This window comes from Apteryx rowi, unplaced genomic scaffold (genome assembly GCF_003343035.1).
Source record: "Apteryx rowi isolate R43461 unplaced genomic scaffold, aptRow1 scaffold_59, whole genome shotgun sequence".
Classification (NCBI taxonomy): domain Eukaryota; kingdom Metazoa; phylum Chordata; class Aves; order Apterygiformes; family Apterygidae; genus Apteryx; species Apteryx rowi.
This window is the reverse complement of record NW_020450860.1, coordinates 1893462-1920205: the sequence shown is the minus strand read 5'-3', so window position 1 is coordinate 1920205 and position 26744 is coordinate 1893462. Positions and strand designations below refer to the sequence as shown.

General features: G+C 42.8%; 1 protein-coding gene across 3 annotated transcripts in view; it reads left to right on the top strand.

The window, feature by feature from the left end:
• FGF13 (fibroblast growth factor 13) overlaps positions 1-25467 on the top strand; it is a 252059-nt gene extending 226592 nt beyond the window's left edge. For 2 of the 3 annotated variants that reach the window (XM_026082710.1, XM_026082708.1), the window contains exons 4-5: positions 23408-23606; positions 24879-25071. In XM_026082710.1, coding sequence (XP_025938495.1) covers positions 23408-23606; positions 24879-25015 — 336 coding nt within the window. In that variant the 3' untranslated portion in view covers positions 25016-25071. Of the gene's footprint in view, positions 1-23407; positions 23607-24878 lie in introns of all 3 variants that reach the window. The other variant, XM_026082709.1, reaches the window with a different exon arrangement.
• Positions 25468-26744: the final 1277 nt, after the last annotated feature.

Genomic DNA, 26744 nt, shown 5'->3' with positions numbered 1-26744 from the left:
TCTAAAATTCCTGAGGGAAGATTATCCAACTATTACCATATGGTTAAAAAACATTTCAGCGTCATAATTTCAGTTTTTGTGTTGTGTAATAGCCTAAAGGAAACATTTTAAGAATATCAAGAGATGGTTTCTGATATTTTGTTTTGTGAGAAGATCCAAGATTTTGATTTTTTCATGTTGTTTTGAAATTAGAGCAGATTTTTGTAGTCTTGGTGCTTCCCATAGGGCTGAATTTGTTTCCATTCGCTCTAACGGTATCGTTTGACAGAGGCATTATGAAAATAAATGAATGACTGTCTAAGGAGCGCTTGGGCTTTAGAGAAGGCATTTACAGTTCTCCCCGCAGCTCGGGGTTTGCATGCTGCCCCGGCCGGGGATGGTGCGGGCCCAGTCGGCATCATGCAAGCAGCTTCGTGGGAGCAGAGGGCCCGGGGATCCTGCGCGGAGCCAACGTGGGTGCCGTGGCCGAGAGGATGCCCATGGGGCCCTCTGCACCCACCTCCCACCCACGCGTGGCCACCGGGCCGTCTGCCAGGAGGGCAAGCTGGCAGGGCCAGGCTGCAGCCCCGGCTTCACCCAGAGGTGCAGCTGGGGTGTGCGCGGGTGCCCGCGAGCGGGACAGCTGCCTTGCCGGGGGGTCCATCGGATGCAGGTGCCGGCCATCGGCTCAGCCCCCGCGAAGCACATCATGCTTCATGGGAAAGCTTACAGCTGGGGTTGCTCTGCGCCGTAAGAAGCCCAGAGGGTTCCCCCACTGTGGGAAGCTGGTTTTGACTCTGCAGGATGGCTCAAAAATAATGCAAAGAAGAGATAAGGCTGAAGCCAGTTCCTTTAAAGGAAACCATTAAAAAAAAAAAAAAAGTGGAAAAATAACGCGACATTCTTTTACGTGATACTGAAAAGGAGATTACAGTGGGGCAGGATCTAACAGAAAGGGTGGTTATACCCTGGGATCAAAATGACTTGATCTTGTCTGGACCTTTCATGGGTGGGGTTTTGTTTGTTTGCTTGTTTAAGTAGAAATTTCACCTAAACTTGTTAAGAGATTCATATTTAGGATGAAACTAAAATGGAAATAGAGCAGAACATGATTAAGGTTGGTCAGTCCTTTTACATGTGGTATATGACAAGAGATTTGGGCAAATTATGTTTCCCCAAATCTTTATTTGATAGTATTTTTAATGCCAGCAACCACCTTTGGTCTTCCTCAGTAGATGGACTGGATTTCTTAGCAAGTAGTAACACCATGCTTTTGTTTATAACAAGCACTATAGATAACAATAYGTGTCGTTACATAGTATTCTTGTGGTTAAAAGATCAGAACTTGCTCTTAAAAGAGTAGTTCACAAATCATTGCGTAATGGAAGCCTATACGAAAGACTCCAAAGATACTACAATGAGACACTGTCCTGGACACTAAAGTATTTCACTTTATAAATTCAACAAAAATAATCTAGCTTGTTTAAAAAGGAATTGATTAAATTACTGAGATAGGTAGAAATATGTATTTTGTACAACTACTCTATTGTTTCTGTGTTCAGTCTGTTAACGAAGATGGAATCTGTATAGGAAGTTTTTCCTAAGTATTTCGTATGTGTATCACGTGAAAAGATCTTGCCATGGGTGCAGATGCTTGAAAACTCAGAAAGTCTCTTATTTTTTCAGCAACTATATTCCCTTCAAAAGAATACTCTTGAAATTGATTGTATATTCTTGCTTTTGATCAGTAGACATAGAGGTTTTCTAGCTTTCCTTGTTCTCATTCAAATCTGGAACATGGCAAGATTTGGGTATGGTTGGAGCTAATTTCCTGAAGTGATCACCAGAAAACCTGGAAAAGATGAGGTAGATCTCCTACCTGTAACTCTTAGGAGGAAATAAGTTAAGAATAAAAGAAATTGAATGACAAATTGGGGTTCTTCAGTATTGAAAGAGGAGTTTTGGAAGAAGCAGTGTTGTTTGCCCCCAATCTTTCTTTGCAATGCTGAAAAAGAGATAAAAAAGAGAATTTGTTCTTTTATTTTTCAAATACAATAAAAATAGGTAATGCCATGACATAGGCCAGGGTTTCAAAAAATCAGTGTTTCTAATTTTTGTATTTCTTGTGGGTTTTATCACTCAACGCCCACGTTACCTAATTATATACACCTCAAATCAAAACTTAAGAGTAGCTTGCTTATTAAAATCTGTCATTGCTGTTACAAAACATGTCACTGCTACATGCATTCTGTCTCTGGCTTTCCTTGTCACCACCATTATCACCTTAAAACCCTGCTTACCTCCATCCAACTGTTATTTTTCTAGACGTGCAGAAATGAGAAGCAAGGCGGGTAGAGAGTTCTGCAAATCCCTCCCATGGGAAGAAGTAGCCTTTCAGTTGGGATCTCTCCGAATCCCCTTTACAGAGCGTTTAGCAAAACTAAACGGGGAGGACCCAGAGCGTATGTTACCAAGATTGGTATCTGTGCAAGTTTCCCAAATGCTCTGATCTGATCTCTTTTGAGGGATTAATTACCTGTTAGCTCACTTTTCAAAGGTATTCGTCACTGATGCAATCTTTCCTCTTTTCCTCTTGTTCTTACGTGTGCTCTTTCATGCTCGTCTCTGAGGAATATGGGGATGGTAAACTTTTATCTCTTCCAGCATTGGATTTTGCTTGATGATGTTATTGCTGTATCTGCAACAACCCAATTTCCCCCTCCTCTGTGGGTACCTTGAGAGCTGAGCTATTACCGAGGTAAATTTTCTCTTGTGTCAGTCCACCATATGACACAAGGTGATTCATTTGTTGTTCTTTAAGCTGAGAGTATTACATGGAAGCCTTTGGAAAGGGCTGTCCATTTAGGTAATGGGCAAAGGTGTCTCTCGCATGCAATGCATTGAAGCTGAACTTTCAGGGCGTTTCAGTCCTCAGCAACTGTGTCGAGCCTTGGATACAGCTCCCCAGCTTGGGATGTGGTGCCTGAAATGGAGGAGACTGACATGAAGAAGCAAAGAAGCTACTCATTAAAGCTGAGCAAATACAGGGGGAAAAAAATTGAATATTCACTTGATTTAAAAAATAAATTAGCTTTAGCTGTGTTCTCATCCCCTTTGGCATTTATTTTCCAGAATTCTGCATCCCATCAGATTATACGAGTGTAAATGTTCTCAGAAAGCTCATTTTTAGCTAGTATGCTGAATTATTTCTGCGACCCCCAGGGATCGGTTCCTTGTAATTACACAAATAAAGTACTTGACTGACTTGTAGCTACGTACTGTAACCGGTGCAATGTGCAGTTGATGCACGTTAAGCATGTTTTCCTGGTATAATGATCACCACCAGACCCTCCTACCAGTTTCACCACCACCACCACACTCATTTTGACCAGGGGTGGAGAAGCTTTTTAGAGCACAGTGTCTAATTAATTTTTAAAACCATGGTAGCATCTTGCAGTTGGTGTAGCCTGGCTTTCCATTGATGCCAAGAAGGTGTCAGTGCCAATGGTTTGCTGTCCCTGAGAGGTTGGTAGAGTAATGCCAGCCTCAGGGTGAAATAATCTCTATCAGTAAAAGCACCACAGAGAGTTTGCTGCCCTCCCTGTGTCCGCAGCTGGGCAGCGTGGGTGGAGGCCACCAGGATGTTTTTATGGGAAACTCATGCCCCAAAAAACAACAATGAAGTTTTAGATGAATTGTTTTGAAGGCTGTCACTGCGTTCCTTGGCATGTACTTTTTGTAAGAAGTTGTACATGTATGAGAAAATACAGGGGAGTCTCATGTTCACTAGGGAGAGTCAGGCTTTTCTGAAGGCAGGAGGCTTGGACCCTCACTAGCAGCTATGCCTCTGCTCTTAACTTTAACTATCCAGACGCCTTGAGTGAGATGATTGAAACTGGATGCTCATCATCTAGCACTGGCTAAATACTGTGCACGTCTTCCCAAGAGCAGAATGTGAAAAGGTTTAGAGAAAAAGACAAAAGACAGGTTTGGCAATGCAGCAGGATGTCCATATGATGAGACCACAAGAACTGGACTTCATACGGGTTTGGAAACCGATAAACCAGAGACTCCAAGCTTGTCTCTGCCTTCATGTGCAGGAAAACTTGGGAAGTCAGGGAAGAAAGTAAGTCTTTTCTAAACACGATGGTACTGTAAGAAGTATTCTTGGGTTTTAATCCACACTGGGAGATAAATTCCTCATTAGCCTTGGGCAAAACATGTAAGAACTTGGTTTCAATTTCCTCCTTTGTAAAGTGTCTCATGTGGGAATATCAACCAAGCGCTGTGAGGTGCTGCTGGCAGACCAAGTCCCGTTCCCAAAGCAGCGTGGGGACGCAGGCGGCCAAGCTTCATGGCAAACCAGGGAGAACTACGCTCCTAAATCACCGCAGCACTTTCACGGGTTTACCCTAAATGCTGAAGTTGCTTCTGAAAATAGAAAGAACTTTGGCTTTTGAGGTTTTTGAACATTTCAGTGCTGCTTTTTTCTGAGTCCCCTTCTTCCATGCTGCCTCTGAGGAACACTTTTTCATCTTCATCATCCTTACCCTTTAATCTGGCATTTCTTGGGGCAGATAGGTTTCCTTCTTGAATGTCTGGAATATGTCTAGCACACCCAGACAACTAACGGAGCAAATGAACAACAGTAACAGCACTATTGTAAAGGTCTCTGATGCTGAAAGACAATAATTATGATTGCTATTTAGATATGCTGAGGTAGAAGGTGGTTCACTAACAGATTAAAAATTATGAAGAGATGATACAAATAGCTCCATCTTCTCCATTGCATTCTGCCTCCTAATACAAGACCCTGTGTAGAGCAAAACAGGAAGAGAAAGGTGCAAACTGGGTAATGATGTGCCCTCATCGCCCTTGTGAACTTAGCTCTGCCTCCTGGAAATTTGTATTAATTACTGATCTTGCACTTCTAGCATTTTGTGTGCATGTGTGTGCGTGTGTTGTTTCATTCAGTCTGAGGCATTAGTTCAAAGAAGTTGAAAATACAAAGTGTTGTCTGCAGGATTTTAAAGGTGTTTTATGCAGTTGGTTCTCCAGCCTAACGAGCTTCCTTGCCATTGTTCATCTGGTTGAAATTAGTTTGAGATAAATCATTCAGCTTCTTTCTGTTAGAAATCTGCAATTCCATTATCTCGATCTCTGACGCTGTGAAGTCTTTAAAAATAATCAATTCCAGGTGCTTTTTCTTTAGCAGTGAGAGTTAAAACTAAGGTTTTTCAGACCGGTTGTGCTTTGCATCTCTGCCTGTGTTGTAGAAGTAGATTCTTAGTAAATCACTGAACTACATATGATTGTACTTTAGAGGTATCATATTAAAACATCTAATGATGAGCTAGCCTATGCATCATTTGATGGTTCAGGTTACAAGCTTTCTTGCTATGATTCATATGAATTTTAAAAAATATATATATTTCCGTAGAAATAATTCAGCCCTATGCATTCTTGGCTGACTACTGTATACTACTGACTACAGTTATTAGGGACAGGGAGGGTGACTCTCTTAAAAGTTGTTTTTTTGTTTTTGATTTTTTTTTTAGCACAATTCAACTATGTATATGTGATTACACTCATGCTATTTAGTAGTCTTCATTTTCACAATGGAGTGCAAACATTAATTACCTCTCACAGTTGTCATCATTGCTGTTTTACAAATAGGAAATTGGATGTAGTGCTTTGCTTATTTTGGTACCGGCAGCTCCCCAAAGTGCATCTCTGAGACAGCAGGCTATTGCAAAGAAGCTTGTCCCAGGCTGCACTGGCTAAGCGTCGAGCTCGAATTGGACAGTGTGCTGGGTGTCCTGACCCCATACGGTGCTGGCTGATTGGAGGGTCAGATCAGGTTGTGTCCACACCAGAAGACTACATCTAGACTATCACTTAGCGTATCTTTTTTGTATTTTTCAGTGATGATAAGGTTTTGGTGACAGCAATACATGAAAGATGGGCTCTGCTGCAAAGACAGTGTCTTGTTTGCTATATAATTACCTCTCTGTCTAGACAGGTCCTTGCAAGCTGGATGTTGGGTAGGCAGCTGGTTGGTTTAAGCTAGACTCTTATAATTCATTTTAGAGTGAGTTTGGCAAGCTTGCTTTTAAAAGCAGTGTCGTAGCCTGGCAACTCTTGTCATCTCTCAGCTGAGAAAATTGTAAAAGGCAATTACACTCCTTCATGGATGAGGTATGGCAAGAGCGGAGGCCGCCTCGGTGCTGCTGCCCATCACAATGACCTGCACAAGGGGGGGCAGGCCAGGGAGGTGCTCTGGCTGCTCTTCATAAGGGTTTCTGCCCCCCAAAAAGGGGGCAGAAGCAGCAGAGAGCTGGAGAGACGAGGCAGCAGGGAGCCATGGCTGAAGCACACCAGGAACGGAGCCGCGAGGAGCTCCTGGAGGGAGGGCAGCGGTGTCTCCCGGGAGGGCTGGGCTGCAGCAAAGCCCCTCCTGCAGTGAGACAGGACTTCATATGTAGCCCTGGTCCGTGCTTGAAGGATATGTGGCTTCATTATAACATTTTTCTCCAAGCTATCTCCAGAGTCCAGTAGTTTGCCTAACCTCGCTGACCAGAAAAAATAAGCAATGTTTGCCCTGATTAATTTAACTAGTTGTTGTGAATGCCGATCACACTATGCTGACCTGCTCACAGTTATCCGGTGAGACTTTACGTAGATCTGTAAGGCTTTTTGCGAAAGCTAGTATAATTCTGCTCTTGCAAAGTGTTATTTAACAGATGACAATTGATGCCAAGACTGTCTGAAATGTTTTCTAGTTCAAGCCAGATTGGATTTGCACAGGAACCCCGTTGCCAATCAAATAGCTCAGGTTTGCTGAGATCTCTGATGCTTTGGTTTGTTTGAGCCATCTGAAAGCTTAGCAGCAGCCCAGGTAGCAACACCTATTAGTAAGTTGGCTGACACTTTCCATTACCAGATACTATTTTCAGCTGCTCTGGACTTTCTCAGAATTTAACTATTAGGTTTAAAATTGACAGATTTTAAAGCTTTCTGCTTCAGGCTGAAGTTAGTGGGGATGTTTGACTTGAAAAACACATTTTTTGTCTATTTAAATGCAGTCATAGCCTTTTGGTTGGGACTTTTTCATAACTTTTCATGGGTTTTCTCCATAATTTTTCAGACGAGACTTTCACTCGCTGCAAGTTTAATATGTACTTTTGCCCTTGCTGTGAAAAAAGAAGACTGCAATGTGAACTCTTGTGAATCTCTCTTTGCAGCTATCCAATAGAAACATTAGGGTTTGGCAGATGATTTTCTCCCCAGATGAGTTTGCCTTGAGCAAGAGAAATAGGCTGGACATTTCCTTTTCTTTTTTCCTTTTTTTGCTCCTGTTCCCCACTCCCCCAAAATGACAAAAAAAAAAGAAATAAAACAGTCTACACAGAAAAAAAATGGAGGAGGGCAGGGTATTTAAAAGAAAAATATAAAAAGTAATAGAAAATTGTGTAAATACTTCTTTTCCCTCAGGTGAAAATTTCAGTTTGATTGGCACAAAGTGACTCTAGTACAAAAAAAGGAAAAAGCTGAAAATGAAATGCATTAGGAGGCTAAAAGTTAAGCATCAGGGAGAGGCACCGGGGAGCAGATGAGAGAGGGGAAGAGGCAGGAGCGAGAGTCGGGCAGGGGGAAGCAGAAGAAGGTGAGGAAAGGCTGGGGGGGGGGGAGAAGGTTTTCGTCGGCAAAAGTGAATTCTCCCCCAAACTCAGTCCCGGATTCCCGAGTTCCAGTGTGGTTTTCTATCTGGCAAACGTAACTTGGAAATCTGCTGACCAAGTGAGCGTTGACTCCTTTCCACCAGTTTGCACGGGCAGGAACAAGCATCCCTTGCTCCCGGCTGCTCCCCTCGCCCGCGTTCCCGGCAGCGCCGACAAATGGCAGAGGGTTTCTTCAGGGACAGGACCGAGCTCTCCCTGTGCCGTATAACGCTGCGTGGGGTCTCCCTCCCCGTCCTGCCCAGTATTCACCGTGGGCGGCTCTAAATCCAAGCGCTTTGCGGTGGCGTTGAAGCCGAGAGGCCGGGAAGAGGATCCGGCGTAAGGCAAGGGCTGAGCGTGGACTGACTCTGAGCATGGCAACAGTGTGTTTTACTTCTGCGCACAGCGTGAATATTTTGGCTGTCTAGTTAAGTTCGCAGGGAATGCAAATTTTTCAGCAGCAGCTGTAGGAGCTTGATGGTGGAAGAACAAAGTAGGAATTTATAATGTGCATATAATTGTAAAGAGAAGGATTTTTTAGTGAGAGATCAGCGGTAGTGCAGAGTAATAATCATCTTAAAGGGTGACTCTCTAGAATTAGTTGTTATTTTGTTTGAGTCCTTTGAAATCGTTTCCATACTATATAATTATCTTAAATTTTAAGTGCTTCCTGCAGTGATAATGTGTGCGTTTTTGTATTCTTATGTAAATGCTTTAGCAGTTCCCAGTGTAGAATTGGAAGTGTCATTCAAAACCAGGTAATGGCTTTTGAAAATCTAGGGGAAGAAATTAATCGTTTTCTTCCACATCATTTTGCAGTTTGTATTCCATGGTTGTGTAGCTATGTTTTCAGCTATGACAGAAGCCTCCTTTCAGTAATGAACATCCAGCGGTGGGATACAGTAAAGCAAAGAGCTGAATTTCGCTCAGTCTTGGTTTAAAAAGATGTGGGACCAGCAGCCAAACTGTTACATCTTACAGAGGGAAAATAATTACTCTGTACACTCAATTAATCTGCACTCAGACAACCTAGGCAAAGCCAGTTATGAGTAATTATAAAAATATTCTGCTGTAGTGAAAGTTTAGGAATCCCTGATAAGATGGTAGTTTTTATGTGGTGTTGCCAAATTAAGTAAATGGAAGTAGCTGGTGCCTCGGAGCACCTGTGCGCGTGGCAAAGGCCTAAGCTGGGACGCAGGGGCTTTGGGTTTAACTCCTGAAGGTTTCCTGCATAACTTTGGGCAGGTCATAAACTCTGAAATCAGTCTCTACCAGTCTAGGTACCTAGATCTCTCTGAATACGTGAACATCACGTACGAACCCCAGTCTGATGTACAGCGYGTCCAGTTTAGCCAAACAGTACCGACTCTCCCGGCTGCCTGGCTGCACAAGTGGCGCAGGCTAAACCCCCAAATCACGGGAAGCGTTAGCAACCCAGTGAGATACAGATGCTGCTCTGCTGAAACCTACGGCTAATTTTATAAATGCAAATGCAATGCTACGCCTAAAGCGGTGGCTGATATTCAGACCGGCTCCCCTGAAGATGCCGTGTGGGAACGAAGAGGGATATCAGCAGGGCATCCTGGAAAGTTATTTTTCCCATTYCTGCAGTAGATTATTCGGTGAGGGGAAGGAGAGGAGCCAGCTGGCAGCTCCTCCTCCAGGGGAACGTCAGGCTGGAATAGATGGGGCTCGCTTACCTTGTGAAGCTAGTAATGGTGAAGGTTGTGTTTGAACCAAAAGAAACAAGGTAGGAGTTCTGCATTGTACAGAAGTGGGATGATTAAAATATGAGATTTAAAAGGCACCACGTCTCGCTAAAAAGCTAGGGCTGAGATTTCAAAGCAGACTGGGGAGTTCAGCCACATACTTTCCATGAGTTTCAAAGGATCTTTGTCTACCTTTACTAGACTGTTTTGAAAACTGAGATAAATTCTTACATATCATTCGCTTTTAATAATTTAGAGCTCAGTCCTGGCACACTAACTCAGGCAAAGACGTGATTCATTTCGATGGGAGCTTTGCCAGAACAAGACTGTAAGGTCTGGGGGCAGTTCCAGTGAAGGGGAAAAAAATCCCTGTAAATATTGCAAAACAAAATTGTATCTCAGGTGTATACAAGGTAATTTCTTCCTATTTCATCAGTCAGACTGCTGATGCCAAGGCTGATCTGGGGCAGACTTGTTCTGGCTTGGGTGAGAACCCAGCTGAAATCCTCTTCTATAAAATACTCCCTGTACTTCACTTAACCCATCCCAACAGCAGTGGTGGTGCTGAGGAAAGCTGCGTGGGCTGCCTGGGGACAGCCCGTGCTGGTCCACGAGCTCTCCCTCCTTGCCTCTCCCTCCTTTCCCACCTTGGCTTTATTTAGTCCGTTCCTGTCCCTCCTACCCCTTCTCACGGTGCCATTGTGTTCAGAAAGGACCAGAGGCTTTAGCAGAGCTGGGTCCACGGCGTAGGAGTCGAACACAGCAGATCCACACTCCTGTACCCCTCCGGGACTCAGCTGTATTCGCTGCGTGCAGGAGAAGCCCCAAGTGGGCAGGCTCCTAACTCTGGTGCTGCTTTTGAGTGCCTGAAGGTAGGTGAGATGAATCAGAGCTTGGAGTCAGCCCCGCAGATCCAGATTTGGACTCAGATCCTCAGGGATATTGAGGTGGATGAATCCCATTTATTTCAGTGGTAGTTCAGTGCCTAAGTGGTAGAATTTAAATGGAATTTAGTTACTCTGTTTGGTTGCAGCAGTTCTAGCCTCAAAATCCTCAGAGTCTGAGGATGTCTGAAGAGGTGTCGTTAGCCTCAGGCCTGCATTTCTGAACTTACGAGCACATACTCCCCGTGCAGACTTAAGTGGGTAGGTGATAGGATTCATCAGCCTTTCCCCTGAATCTTTGGCCTGCTGTGCCTTCTTCACTCAGGCTTTCTTACTGCTTGTTAGATTATAGTAACAAAGGGTACCCCTAGACAGTAAAATGGAAGATCAACCAGTGGAAGAAATTGGAAGATGATCACCTTTTCTGATAGACAAGCTCACCTTTATACTTTCAATTGTAGGGTAGTTTTGCTCCCTGGTCTCTGCCTGGCTGGCAGCAACCAGATGTTATTGGCTGACTTGGAAATAGATAACCAGATATTAGAAGGAGAACTGATCCAAAGCAGATTATATTCTCAAGAAAAGAAAAACTCAAGTGGTTTTTCAAACTAAGCTTTGGACTTATCTTTCAGATTTCTCATTGCAGTACAAGGCACAGCAGCTGTTAATTAAAGTGCCAGAAGTCCTTTGTCTTAACTGTGCTTAACAGGACTTTCCAAAGCAGAGATAGGGAGTTTATTTTTAAAATCAAGGTGCTCACATCCTTCAGCTTCTTGTATAATTCAAGAACAAAGATTTCTCTGCCCTGGAACCCTTCTAAATCTTGTCAGAGAATTCCCTGCCTGTTCAACGCATAGCACTGTGAGAATAAATTGAGAATGAGATGTTAAATATTCCTTGACTTGAATTCTTAGGAAGTCTAAGAGGGTTGCTAGTGCGGTAAAGAAAGCAGCAGTTCTAAACCAGGGAGTGGTCATATGTATATTTGCATTTATTGTTTTGCCATATCATTTTTTTTCTCTGCGCGATAGCTTAGAATGACATCTCTCCTGCTGCAGTATTGTAAAATAAAGGTCTACAATGTTTGGCTCATGGAGCAAATGCTCCACACTGTTCCCAGAAATCTGCGATTGTAGTCTAGGCTATCTTAGGTTAGTTTTAAATTGCTCCCATCCCTGAGACATTTGGGTGCCTTCCAAGTTTTAAATGAGCCTTGCAAGTGTTTTACCAGGGACCCCTGTCTCCTCTTCTGCTTAGACAACAGCAGCACCGTGTCTCCCGCAAGTCTGGCTCCAGAGTAATCTGTTACAAGCCAAGGGGCATCAGGAAGTGAGACATAAAATAACCAAATGCCAGATCCTTGTAAAGTCTGTATCGCGGTRTGGGAAAGAGAAAGAAGGCAGAGCTTTATAAGCTTATCTCTGGGCTCAGACTGGCTCTTAGAAGCACAGGAGTTCCCATTAAACTGTATATTTGATTTAGAGAAAACTTCCCATWGTTCACTGGAAAAGAAACCATTTATTCTTAACTTCATAGGGGGCAGCTGTCGGACAGCTCTCCGACTTTTAAGAGGTCATTCGTCATACAACCTGGTCTCCAAACGTTAATGGCTTAGCCGTATCRTGAAGTGAGGTTTAGCAATGCTTGTTTCTTTCCACATTATGTGACTTGCTGGAGGCCACCGGAGCAGCAACTATAAAACCCAAAGAAGCTGTATTTTGGAGGAAGCCTCGTGTGCCCGTCTTTGACGTTTCGCAGTGAGGCTCATCCTGGGCTGGTTTCCGAGGGGCTGGTGGCTGAGACGCAGAGGTGGCTGCATTTGCTGCCCGGAGTGCATTATTCTGAGGGCTTTCCTTGGGCTGAGGTTCGAGCCCGACTGTAACATGAGCCCCCCTGGTTCCTGAGCTGGGCAGTACGAGCTTGCTCGTCAGAGCAATGCAGTGCTTTAAACACTAGTGCGTGATTCCCTGGAATTGCACACAGACATATACGCGCTCCCTTTATTTGTGGCTGTCGCAGAGCAGGGGTTGGGCTGATCTGCACAGTTTTTCATGTGCAGGGAGCTGAAAAACTCCCCTGAAATTAAATTTCCATTAATTTGATCCTCTAAGTGTTGCTTGTAAGGAAGGTATACATGCCTCTTATAGAAAGAAACTCCAGTCTCTGTATAAGTGTGCCTTCTTAGTTGGGGGTTTTTATCTGCTGAAACCAATGTTTTCTCCCACTCAGCATCAACTGTCAATTAAGTGGTCAGTCTTACTTCTCATCTCCCTTGTACAAGCCATGGTTATTTTCCTTTTAAAAGTTTTTGCCATCTGAAACTTCTCAAATCCCACAATTAGCCTGCCATCTAATATGAACATCCCTCTGAGATCCTCTTAGCAGCATATGTGCCATAGCATAATTTAGGGAACCGTGAGGGCGGAGGAATTCCAAAAAGCATTGCTGCGCTATATCATGAAGCAAGTTTGACTGCCAGTAATGCCCTGGCACTGTCAAACTACTGAGGTTTGAAAAACATCCATCCATGACATTCATGAATAAATGGATTGCAGTAAATCAGGCTCATTTGAAAAGGTCTCATTAACATTTCGTCATACAGAAATGCCACTTTGGTCAGGGTAGAGCCAACCAGCTCTTGAACCTGTGACGTTCCCATTATTACTAAGCTTGGTTTGTATTACTTACACCTCATAATAAGCAGCTAAGCTGAATTAATAGAATGACAAATATCAAATACCCTTGATTTCTTGAAGCAAGGGATGTGTGTGTTTCTTTACAGAGTATATGAACATTTCAAAGCTATCCAAAATGCAGTAAAGTCATGGGTAGTGTTTCCCTTGGTCATAATGTGTTTTGAATCAGGTGCTGAAAGAATCACTGCTTTCGTTCAGTGTAATGACCTGCTTAACTTTCCCTCCACTGAAATTATCCATGTTTAAAATTAAGCATGCAATATAATGCTTTGCAGGATAAAAGCCTGATTAATGGGCCTATTAATTTGGTGGTATTATTATTTTTGGTATACAATGCCAGTTCAGAAACTATACTGCATTTAGTACTTTACAGAGTTGTACACTTGTTTCCCAAAATATGTTTGGTAATGTTTGTATCAGAGCAACACCTCTAAGAGAGCAATTCCAGCCYAGGCAGTACAGAAAAATGGTCTGGGGAGATAGTAACAACCATCTGAGAGCACTGCTAATCGCACAGGAGAAATAACAGCAGACAGGACAAATGCCATTGCTGAGAAACTRCAGCCTAAAAGGATGGTATTGAATGCCGAAGTATTGGCTAATTCATAGCGCCATAAATATGCATCCACATTAATAAAATATACAGGCCAAATGGCAAGGCTCTCCTTTCGTGTGGAATATACTCTAAGCTGACAGTGAAGGAAGGACCTATTTGATGTAATGTGGCATTATTTCTTCTCCTGCAGCTCCTGCTGTTATTTATCTTCTGCTTGCAGCTTCTCGCAGTCAGCGAGCAGAGGCGATTTCTAGTGCCCAGAAAAAGAGCTCATTCGGCAGTATTTGTCTGTAAGCTCTTCCTCTCGGGCGGCCCCCATCTTTCATCTTTAAAAATGGTCGGTGGCAGTGAGTTGCCCAGTGGTAATTTGTGGAGGTCCCAGCTAGCTGTGGATCCACTTGGGACAGCTGTCTCCCCACCCTTTGCACTGAAGGGCCTTATCGCAATGAGCTGGCCATCGGACACGTGGCATGGCATCTCACCAGAGCAGCAGAGGCCAAGGAGATCGTTCCCACATTGATTTGCCCGGCATAGCTCCCAGCAGGGGTACAGACAGGCTTTCAGCCAGGTTGCAGGCTACCACAGAAACTGCATTCCTCATTATCGGCTATTCCCACGGGGAAGAATGTAGTGCTTTTTCTGACTGTGGTTCAGCCAGCTACCCTTCCCCAAAATAAGAGAAATTTTTGAGTGCTTTCCTTCAGTAGAATTTTAGGAACATCCASTGGTAAAATGGTTCTGTCCGTGCTTGTAATTAAACAGATTTAGAGCTTGCTGCAAACACTGATTAGATTACTGTTTCTCCAGCACTTTAAGATAAATCTGAACGAATTCATGGATGACAGTCTGAAGGAGGTCTCCTCCATCTCTGTACCCCAGGGTCGATGTCCTGTAACTAGGATACAGCAGTAATCCCACACACTACTAATTAGTCCTGCTGCTTCCACAGAGCCCGTCTGGGGAGCTCCCCAGTGTCGGGAGAGTTGCAAGCGCTAAAGGATGCGAGTGTCAGGGGAGCCTTTCGTGCTAAAAGTGCTCCAGCCTCACTCCGACATCCTTCCTGCTGAAGCAGAAGGTGCCCAGCATGGCCGCTTCTGCCCGCTGCGCCCCATCCTGGGTTATCGGAGTCGTGGGGCCACCAGCAGCCAGCGTAACCACAAGCAGCGTTGCGGGATGACACGGCCAAGGCTGGATGCTGGATGTGGCAGCAGAAAGGTTGCGCTGCCCTTCTTGCCCCCGGCTCCCGGGCRGTGTTTAGCAAACGCCTGCCGAGTCACCTTGCTGGAGGAGCGCATTAACCCATGGCTGGCACTCCGCAGCCCCGGCAGCAGCCGCCTGGCATCCCCCAGGGGCAGCGGTCACGTAGACAAATACAAGAGTAATTGTGTAAAAGGGCTACTGGGACAGCAACGCCGTTTCTCTCTCAGCTGCTCTTGCCAGCTGGCAGATGTCTTGCCCTCGCAGCGGCTGGGCTGGGACGCGGTGATGTCTCCCTGGTGGGATGCCTTTTCCTTGATGCTGCAGCTCCGTTGAAAATACCAGGCCTTTGGGTGCTTTCTCTGTCTGCTTGTCCTGACGAGGCAGGGAGAGCTGGCAGGCAATTAGCAGCTCAGAGGAGCAAACCACAAGTAGCTGACACAAAATCAGGCAGTTGCGGTGTCTCCTAAGGCTCGACCGCCTCTTAGTGCTAAGCCTTAGCAGCTCGTGTCACTAGCTGTGCTCAGAGAACAGCAATGGGCTCGGGGCTCGGCTGTTAAAACGAGGGGGATGCAGGGCTGTGTTTAACTGGGAGCAGAATACGGCCCCATACCTTCAAAGGAGCTCTTCAGCCTAGATGTATTTTTTTAAAAAGTAATGTCTGACACACTTAACTTGAGGACATTCTGCACAACAGCTGTGTCAGAGAGATTTGACGAAACCAGGATTTGATGTCAATTATAACTGCTAGAAATCTGATTGCAATGGCCAGGAGGTTATCTGTGTAATAATGGGTATGCCATAAAATAGGTTGCTTAGCATCTTTGGGGCTTTCTACTCTAGTGCTGGGGAAAAAAAGCCTTCATATCTGCCTTTTGCTTCCTTCTCTGTTCCTTTAATTTTTAGGCTTGGGTACACTGATCAGAAGGTCAGAAATACCATAAAATTGGACTGTATTTATTAGAGAAACAATTTAAAAGATATAGAACTTTTGTACAAATGCACAATGGTGAAGTTGAACAGCAAAGACCATTTTATTTTGTCGTAAGACAAATGACTGAAAATATTTTACCTCCATTATACAACTCAATGGTGCAGCCTCTTTTTAAATGTTGTGTTTCATTTGTGGAAATGATATAGCAAAAAAATTGAAAGGAGTCAGTGAAGGGTAATGAAAATGATTAGAGGCACAGAGAACCTTTCCTATGAGGAGATTTAAAAAGATTAGGCCCACTTAGTTAAGACAAGAGATGAATAAGCAGAGACATGAYAGAGAGATGTGGGGTAATGAATGGCACGGAAGAGGCACACTGGGTACTTTTATAAGCTGTTTTCCAAAATTAAAAGCAGAGAAAAGAAAGYTATAAAATGAAGAGAAGTTTACTTAGATAAAGCACAACAACCATTACCTGTTAGATGTGTTTTCCACAGTGCTAGCATCACCTGTGCAAGCCAGTGTCACAGGAAACTGCGATAATGAGCTTAGGAGAATTATAAAGTGAACTAGCTGCTCGGGGAAGGGGAAATCTTGAGCCTGTCGAGAGGGAACAGGAGTTCTGCTAAGGTCATGAATGRGAGCAAGATTTACCCAGCTGACATGATCCCAAGTCTGCTGAAATGAACTGACAGCCTCACTGGGCTCTAGCTATCCATATGCTCCGTATAGCTATGGATATGCAGTGTGTAGCGATCTGCCTGCTTCAGCTGCCCTCAGTGAGGTAAGGTGACTTAATTTCTTGTCCAGGTTGAGCAGGCAGGCTCTTTCCCAGCTTGTTTTCAGAGARCACATCTCTTCCAGCATCCCTGTCTTCAGTAGTCTGTGTAGACCATTTGTTGAGGCAGCTCCTGCTGTCCACTTGATGTGCTCGCGGGGTGGATCTTGGTGCTTCAGTCAGTTGAGTAGATGGAGTTGTTCTACTTGACTCAGTCCAGCAGAAGGGAGATCATGAGAAGATGTAGCAGGTCAGAACCAAGGTCCAGCCGGTTCAGTGTCTAAAGATGACCAGTAATGTATACCTGGAGAAGAGTATGACAGGAGAGYGCACAAGGGCAGGGCAAACATGCAGGACATTTCCACCTCCCATTTTTCAGTGACCCACAGCTGGGGATTGCCTGAGCCAGAAGTTATAGTGCTTGATCAGACAAGGGAGTATGGCCCATGAATTCCTTCTTTGGGACTTTATTGTGCAATACAATCTTTGGCTAGACATTGAGAAATTTATTCTAACATTCTTTTTTTTTCTTTTTAAACACCAAACCCATGCTTATAAAGATCTCTCTCTAAAGAGGCTTAAGAACAGATTAATACACAGGCTTTCCTTTACAGATTTTGAAGTAATAAGAGGACTTTTGTATGTGTAAAACAATGAAAATTAAATATATAGAGGAAAAAAAAGCAGTGTCTAGTTAATACTAGGATTGTACCACATACTTTGATCTTCTCCCTTAGTCTGGTTTAGAACCTTCAGATAACCTGACAAGCGCTTACTGCTTAATGAACTTCCTGAGTTTCACAAAATAGACAGTATTTAAGGACCAGATATTTGCTTTTATCTTATTAGAATTTCTCTAATTTTGAACTATGGCTGGCAAGTCTTATGCCCTAAAGCCAGAGAAATCAAAATGGGTAGATGCAAACATTAGGAGGTTTTGAAGTATTTATAGAAGGTTTGATCATTCTGGAAACTGCAGAGGCTTCCCAGTACCATGCATCCAGGATGGGTAGGGCATGTATGCACATGTTCAGTGTAGCTCTGCACTGATGTAGAGAAGCATATGAGACAACGTGGATCTCCTCTCTTTCTATGTTGAGTAAATTACAATAAGTCTCATAACTTTGCGGGCAGGATTAGGAAAGGGATCTGTGTTTGACATCTGCAAGGTGTTCTCCTGGCCATCTTGCAGAACACTGAAATCACATTGCAGACCTTCTCTAACAGGATTAATTTTCTCTGCAGTAATCAGAAGAGTGTCTCCTTTTTGCATGTATCATGCTTTAGTTCACTTGCCCCAATTAGGGAGTGTTTTCGTTAATCAATACAGCTGTAGAAGTGAAGCATCACTAGAAGACAGAGGAACAATAATATGATCATGCATAGTTCCTATCTCAATTAAATTTCAGCACTGCTTACAGTGCTTGAGTCTTTTCCCTTGGGGTTGTCAGGCAGTACATCCATTTCATGGGCAGAACAAGCTGAGAAGTGACACACCAAGCTTTAAATAGGTATTTATTGATGTGCCTAAATGCCACTTAAAAATCTGGGCAAAGAAGACTTGGACAAGTTTTCACAACTGAGTCACTGATTAGTACTGAAAAGTAATGAAGAAAATTTAAACCTGTAAATGTCTGTATTTGTGATTAATATGTTTTCTGCTTCAGTTCATTGTGTGCATTTTTTCCCGAAGTTTGTGCATTTGATTTGCTGTGTGAAGGAAAAATGTCAAGGGAATAATTACAAGAGCTTTTTAACGCTTTCTTCATAGATTCAGAGAATACCTAGTGACAACCTTAAATCTCACTCTGGAGATGCTGGATACCCAGCTGTTTCCTTGGGCTCCATTTTGCTCTTTTGGGAAGCTATGTCCTAAATAAATTTACACACCACAGAGTTTTTGCGCTTCACTTCATAGAATTTGGTTTATGACAGTATCCCAAGCAATATCCCAAGCAATTCCATGCTATGGATTTGCTTGGGATCACTTTTAAGAGAAATTGTGCCTTTCTGTCACTCCTGCCAGTAAGTGGGTTTTCATAATTAAAGAATTTAACATATCTCATCTACATAATTTTGAATTTAGTTTTCTTCCCTGAATGGTCGCACGGCCAGTGCGATGCCTTCAAATTGTGGTGAACTCAAGGGGAATTACACCCTTCCACAAATTCTTGCTCAGCAGTTGGGTGTTGCGCTAGCAGTAGTTAGACAGCTTTTCAGCGCTCTCTGAGGACTCTGGGGTACCTACAATGTCTTTGTGAGAGCTCACCTGGAAGAAGCACTGATATGGCATCTGTCTTCCAAAGCCCATAGAAATGCAGCTTTTCAGAAAGCACATCCTTTGCTGTGACCAGTGACTGTTGTACGTGGTCATGATTACATGGTCAAATGGATTTCCTAATTACGGCCCTACAAGATCTGTGCATATTCATRTACTGTGAGTTGCTCCCACTGAAATCTCTAGGATTCCTCACAATAGGTAAATTTAAGCAAAATGGACATCTTTTGGGATTGGAATCTCTCTGTGGGAACTATAACATGTTAGTCCTTATCCAGAATAAATTGCTTCAAGATAATTATAAGTTTCCATCATTGCAGCAAACAGATTTTGGTGGCTTCACAAAATACCAGTTTCTTCACACTGTCTTCTTACACTGGTGCTCTAGAAGCTGTTATTTCTGGTAACTTAAAAGTTGAAGTATTCACATTTTGTGCTGTTGATATCACTGCACATTACAGGGTGGTGACCCAGAGGATACACCCTGGAACTTCACATGCCAAGATAGAGAAAATCAATCTCTGTTAATAAAAAAGGCAGGCTCACTGGCGCAGAAAATCACTACTCAGGAGCCTTAAAGAGGCTCCTTCAAAAATTCATGATTATAGAATGAAATCTTGGGCTACATTACAGTCCTCAAAGAAATAAGGATATGGAGGAAAAAAAATCCAATTTTCATTAGGTGGAGAAAATAAAGAATGAATCCCAAAAGCAGATAGAGTCATTGATTAAATGGAACATAACTTTATGCTCAATATGTTAGAACATTTCCTAAGTATCCCAATACTTTTCCCAAGTATTTCCAAAATTGCTTCTTTTTTTTTTATGTTTATTCATGCCCCTAGCACTAAAGCTGTCTGAATAAAATGTCAGATTAGCCTGGTCAACTGCTGTACAGTAGCTGCAGGATATTCAACCTATAGTGATCTATAGAAATTTAACAAACAACCAGTCTAATGACTTAAACTTTCAACTCTGTAAAGTATTTAGTCGTGTCCCCTGCTGATGGTATTCACGATGTAAATACAGTATACACTAAATAGCCCTGAGCAGGCATCTTCGAGCTCCCTATGTGCACTGTGCCTGCAGCCATCCTGACTAGAGTCTTTTGTGATATGACAGAGACTTGAAGATGCTAAATATCTATCTTTAAATCAGATTTCCCATTTTCTGTCAGGGAGAGGGGGCTCAAAGTCCAGGATCACCATCATTTGGGGGCCAGAATCATTACTGTTCAGTCCTGCAGTGCAGGTGGGTTTGATGGCTGATAATTTGGATGATGTTTGGCTTGTAACAGCAGCCTTTGCACAATTAGAGCAGGAAGAATTCCAGCTTTGTTTTAACCTTATTTTAGCTTTCAGCTTTGGCAGAGCTGTAACGCAATATTTTGTATGGAAGAGACTGGACCATTTTAGATGTTTCTAAAATTACTTAGGTTATAATTTTTCTTTCCCTTGGTAATCTAGTCAGCTGCTTGGAAATACAGCCATTCTAAGTGTATGCTATAATGCCTTTTTACTATATTATCATACACAAAATTATTCTTTTTTATTTGTTATATTTAATGCAGCTGCAGATGTATTCATACATTTCAGTAGTTCAGCTGATCAGATCAAAACCAAGAAGAAGCTTCTGACAGTTCATCCTCTTGCTTACTTAAGCATGACTGAGTCATGGCTACAATGAATCCAGTACTTTTTAAAAGTTTTATTGATTCATTCATTCTTTCATTTGTTGTTTGGGGGCATGTATGAGGGGCTCAGGTGAGCAGGATTTATTGTTGCATGGACGGCATCATTCTTGACTTCTGAAGTAAGCAGCTGGAAATGCTATTTCACACAAATACTTGTTTTTTCATCTGTTTTGTGTAACAATGTATTTTTAGCACTTGACTCCTCAGATCTCATTCAAATTATTTTCTTTGCAAAGATGGACTTCCTTTCAGGACAGCTGAGAGACAGGAAAAGCCAAGAACGACATTACTATCATTGTACGCTTACATCCATTGGTATGTCTGTTCAAGGCCTTAGAATTCAACACTTATTTATATGTGTAAATTTTCAGTAGGATTAATTACACGAGCTAGAAAAGGTCAGTTTTAATTTGGGCAATCAGCGTAGGCCCTCTCCAGACTTTGACCTGCATTTCTTCAGTACATTATTAAAGAACTTGCCAGCAAAAATAATATAATGGCCATTCAGGACTTGCTGCCCTGCATCATAATTTAGCTGATGAGCTGATGGAAGCCCAATCTGTACCCAGCTGGGCCAGCATGTGGACTTGCCAAGCTCAGGAAAGTATGTTTTAATTGTAATACCCCCAAATCAGGACCACATCTGTTAGCGTGCCTAATTCAAAGCTTCCCTCTGCAGTTCTCCTCCCCCACTCTTTTTTAATGAGTAGCAAAGGCGCATATTGGATTAAACAAAATGCAAGCAATGGGTGGGCACAAACACTTGCAGAAGGTGAGTTGCGCTGGATGCAGCTGCTGGGTATTCAGGAGCTAGCAGAGCATTTCAGCTCCTGCAAACGGCTCATGTGGGAACGACTTCTACTGGGAAGGGAGGAAGCCTTCCCCGCTGCGCATACGTTCTTTGGAGCTGCAGCCATAGCCTGGGAATTATGTAGATGTCAGTTAAGACAAAGGAGCGTGATCTTGTGCCAAACAGTCAGGTGAAGGAGCTGGTCCGATCTAGTGCCGGAAAAACCAGGAGGGGATTTGACGTGGGCTTGTTAGCCGTAGGGAAAAATAAAGGTGAAATAGGTTTTTAGCATCTTTCTGTCCATTTTCCCGCTCTGTTTCAATCTCTCCCATTTTGTAGAGCAGGGCTGGTGGCACTGTGGTCCTGTGCAAAGCACTGGAGTGGGATCAGGCACCAATCCCCTCGCGGGAAGGTGGTGGAGCTGCGAGTAGCTGGCTTCCTCAGAGAGAGCTGGAGTAAATATGTGGTTCTGTTCGTGACCTGCACCTCTGGCACAGCGTACAGGCAGGCCTTTTGTACCCTAAACAGCTCCAAATTACTGTACATAAACCATAATCTTCTGGTGGGAGCACTGTAGTTTTCCATTTGGCTGCTAATTGGATGATACACTTGCAATAGCCCTTATTAACATGGCAAGTACTGGGCAGGGTAAAGTGATGGAAGGCTTTTATTTAGAAATCTTGTAAAAATACAGTGACTGTCTCTGCTTGACAGCGATTGAAACCAATTGTCAATTAGCTAAATAACAGCCAATTAGCTTGAAGGAAAAAGGAGAAAATTGCTTACTTCACATTCTTTGTTGAAGCAAATGCCAGTCAGAGGATGTGAGGTTTTTTTTCTTTCTCCTACAAGAAGACAAAACAGCAAAAGATGTGGAGAAAATACATAGTGTTTTTTAAAATACTGTCTTTCTCAGACAAGAATATTTGAGAAACTAGATAAGAACATCTTAAGCTCCTGAGACATTTAATTTCCTGTGATTTTTTTTTTAAATCAAAATTACAATCATTATGCAAGCACAATTTTTCTTCCTTTCTTTCACGTTGCTGAAGGATACTTGTGCACAAGGACAGCTCCGCTGAAGCTGGCTGACTTCACAAATAGAGACTAGCTCGCAGCTGGCTGCTCTGAAATGCAGCGCTAGGCAGGATTACGTTACTTACATCTGCATGACCAGACCAAGCCCTTCTCTTTCGTACTTTATGGACTTTGAGGGGTCTGTAGGTGAGACCTTGTCAAAACTTGTAATGTTAAAAAAAACGAAGCACCCAGAGGACTTAAGAAGCAAGTGAGTGGTTGTTTCAGGACTGGCGTTTTGGTCTTAGATGGCTCTAAGACCATCTTGCCATGTTTCATGCCTGCATCCTTTCTTTTCGATCTGGGCAGTCGTGCCCAAAGGTATTGACTGAGTCGAGGCCACTACACAGTGAAAGCCCATCACTCCACAGGCAGGAAGAAAAAGGCTCTCCTGGTTTGTTGCTCTTTATTTTAACTATTAACCCAACACTATCTACTCCCCCCCAAAAACCAGTGCAGTTCAACATGGGGACTAAAGCTTGATCTTACAGGCTTTGCACCGTGGTACCATTTAACTCCTACCATTCTCGGAGCAGAGGCTGATGTCTCCAGGGAGTCTCTGACAGCTAGACTTGCAGTGGATGATCTGCTGGGCACAGAAAGAGCACAGGTTAGACCGAAGAGGCAGCTGCTAGAGGCTAACCCAGTATTGCTGGGTTAGTAAGAAACCATTTACTGACGGTATCCTGCCTTTGAATTTTTATTGCACTTTCCCCACAAGCAGTTAAAGGCAGCAGTTAATGCACAAAGGCTTTACTTGTCCTAACTTCCCGCCTGTGGGGCTGAGCCGCAGCTGGTCCCTTGTGGTTGACACTACGACTGTGTCTGCCTAATATCCATTAGTTGCATCAATCAATAATTCTTCACTTAGAGTTTTTACTCATTGTCCAAAAAGATTTTATTATGCTGCTTTGAGCTGCTCACAGCATCATTTCACAGGTTTCAAATTGTGCGACTCTTTTGTTAATGCTTTTAGGGCCAGTGTTTCATAATCGGAGAGTGAAGGGTGAGAGGTATGTCTTTTAACTGTTGGAGAAGCAATGAATATTGGATGCTTTTGCGTTAACTGATGTGAAATTCAGCACTGCACATATTGATCTGTTACTTTCTTACAGGAACATTTTACACCTGAATGCAAGTTCAAAGAATCAGTATTTGAAAACTACTATGTGACATATTCTTCAATGATCTACAGACAGCAACAGTCTGGCCGGGGTTGGTATTTGGGTCTTAACAAAGAAGGAGAAATAATGAAAGGAAACCACGTRAAGAAAAATAAACCTGCAGCACACTTTCTTCCAAAACCATTAAAAGGTAATTGCCTTGGTTTGCTCCATTTATCTGAGCTGGCATTATATTGTGTCGGAAATGTTTAATTGCTGTGCATACACATTGGAAGGGCTCAGCTGCTTATATAACAGGAGTATAATGTTCTGTAACACACCATTAATGCAATCAGAGCTGCTTTTTTTAGGTTTCTCTACTTCACTTCTGTCTTTTTCTCATCTAACCAACTAGGTTATAGATATATTAGCTTCTTTGTGTCCAAAGTCCACAATGTCTCCACTGTAGGGGATGGAGGCTTCACCTGGAATGGCCCAAACACCTGCTCACTGGACATTTGCATATTGCTGTGCATCTTGTCACTCTGTGCTTTATGTTACAGGCTGTTTGTCTGTCTATTTTTGCCTGGGATAAAGCTGTAATGTGCAGTGCTAACTAAACTGTAATTAATGTGCCACCAGCATGTGACAATTAGAGGTAATGCATGTGGGATACGTGTGCTGCTTTATCTCAAAAGATGGGACCTAGATTCATCCCAGTTAACTGAAGCATCTAAATCAGGACTGTGGTCACACCAGGCTCTCCCTCTGGTCAATGCAAAGAGAACAATCTCAGCCATGGCATGGAGGTGCTCCCTGTTCTCCAGAAGAGCAAACTTCTCTATGCTTCTTCCTCAAGAGGAATGAAACCCTCTACTGCTGGTTTATGCTCCTAAGCAACCTTGCAGAGCAGTGTCATTTTGAAATCAGAGAGCATATTTCAAAGATGCATAGTCTTGGATGGATGCTGGTCTAGCTTGACAGGCTAATACAGGACAAGGTTTTAGGTAACTGATGTTGGGGTTGACTCTCACTTCTGATGTGTGTTAAAACAAACAGAAGACTTAAAAATCCGTTTTCTCACCTATTTGCCTAGGCTATGTATACAAGTAACAGGTCAGATCATAGCTATTGGCAGAGCACTTCACCATTAGTAAACAAGTGCTGATTTTTATCAGCTCAGGTCTATCTTGCAGCATTTTGTACGTGCAGTGGTTAAGTGGGTGATTTAATTGGGAGGGGGAGGAAGCTGTGTTTTTTCCTGTCTCTGAAATGTCATTCCCTTAAAGAGGCTCTCAGAATTTCTTAGGAGGCGTTTGAAATGGAAGAGGTCTCCTTGCAGTGAACGGCTATGTTTCCTTCATTCCCTCCTTACGGTGCTTATTGCTGAATGAAAAATGCACRTTTCACAGCCAGATGTGGCACTGACTGATGAGTAGCCCATGATCCATGCTGACGTGCTGCCCTCTCCTTTGCTTTGCAGTGGCCATGTACAAGGAGCCTTCTCTCCACGATCTCACAGAATTCTCAAGATCTGGAAGTGGGACCCCAACAAAGAGCAGAAGCGTTTCAGGAGTGCTAAACGGGGGTAAATCCATGAGTCAAAACGAGTCAACGTAGCCAGGTTAAGGCAAGCCAAGTGCTCTCTAAACAGAACCTTACCTCTGGATGCAGTTGAATTCTTACTAGCAGTCTTTCATCCAAACGTTCAATTGCCCAGGACAAGCCACCGAACTTGCATAGGTCACTCGTTTATCAGCCATTAGATCTACTGGTTGTCAAAGGATATACCCCAGTAATGTAGAATATGCTTGTGCATATCACAAGGCACTTGGATAGCCAGCAAACATAACTGCGGAATAAATCTCGGAGAAGAAATGTCCAGCTCTTTCTCTCTTTCTCTCTCTCTCTTTCTCTCCCTCTCTCTTTCTCTCTCTCCTATGCTTTGTGGAATACGAAACAAAAACATTTCACAGCATTCACTGCTGATAAGAATTTGCTTTCCAACTAAGAAAAAGACCACTTTTGCTCTTCAAAGGAAATTTTAATGCTTACATGTTTTATAGGGGCAAACAAAAATAAATATGTAAACTCTGTTGTTTCCTTGGCTTACCGTTTTATATCTAAGGCTTGATAAAAAATGTATCCTTTAATTTGGAATAGAGCAACTTTTTGATTTCTGAACTCCAATGGGTCTTTAAAGCTATGTCTTTAAAAAAAAATTAAAAATTCAGGGTTGGAACTGAGAGTTGGTGTCTCAGGCTCAAGCAAACAGTGTTCTTGTGGTTTTAAACACAAAGAAATATAAATTTTTATAGATTTGTAGTTTCTGGTAAAGTTCTTGTGCTAACCCCAGTCTGTAGGAATTGAGTTGTTTTGTTATCCCAAGTGGAAGTTAACGGAAAGGGATAAAATTATCCTCCAGTGTAGATTTCTCTTAATTCCATTTTGTGTGTCATGTTAAACTATTGTTGTGGCTTCTTTTCTAACGACAGAAACTGTGGAATTAAGGTGACTTAATTTTTTTATAAGAAATGTCTTATTTGTAAAAGTCCTTCTTTCACTGTAATGGGCACGTGAATATTATGTAGGAGGAGTGTTAGGACAGGTTACCCCTAAACAACATATACTTATACATGCTATTGGAAACAATTGTTTAAAAAAATGTAGTTAGGTTTCCTTTTAGGTCATCATGTCTGTTGCATGGGAGAAAGTTGGACTATTGGCATAGAGTTGCATGACGTGTAAGATTTTGTGCATTAATCATCATTGGATTCTGTGCTCCAAAACCAACATAGTTCTGTACAGGCAGCTTTCTGCCTCGTACAAGAGTTGTTTATTATTTGTTGTATACACAACCATGCACTGAATAAACTATTTATATTAAGATGTACTTTTTAAAAAAGCTCGTTTGATTATATTATGTACCTTGGTTACTAATTTCAAGGGAAAGGGTTGGCAGTCAAATTATAATACGATAAAGCAGTACTGTAATTAATGTTAAAAATCTTTCTATGTAATGGGTTATTCCCTCGTAATGCTGTACACTCTACAAATGAGAACGTGTTCTTCCTTTTGGATATTGTTAGAACTGGTCTTACATGCCCAGCTGAGATACTCAAAACATAGTGACTATTTAGTGCCACAAAGTGGTGGTGATGTTCCTCTGCTGCGCACTGTTGGAGTCCCAGAGAATTGCACTGCTCGGCTTTGAGCTTCTCCAGCTAACCTCTTTGTTACGCTTCCCAAGCGGTGACCCTACCGGCACCTCACAGCACGCCTCCAGAGAGCCCTTGGTACCCAGGGGCACCCAAAGAGAGCCGGTAAGTCAAGTTGGCACCTCGAGGAT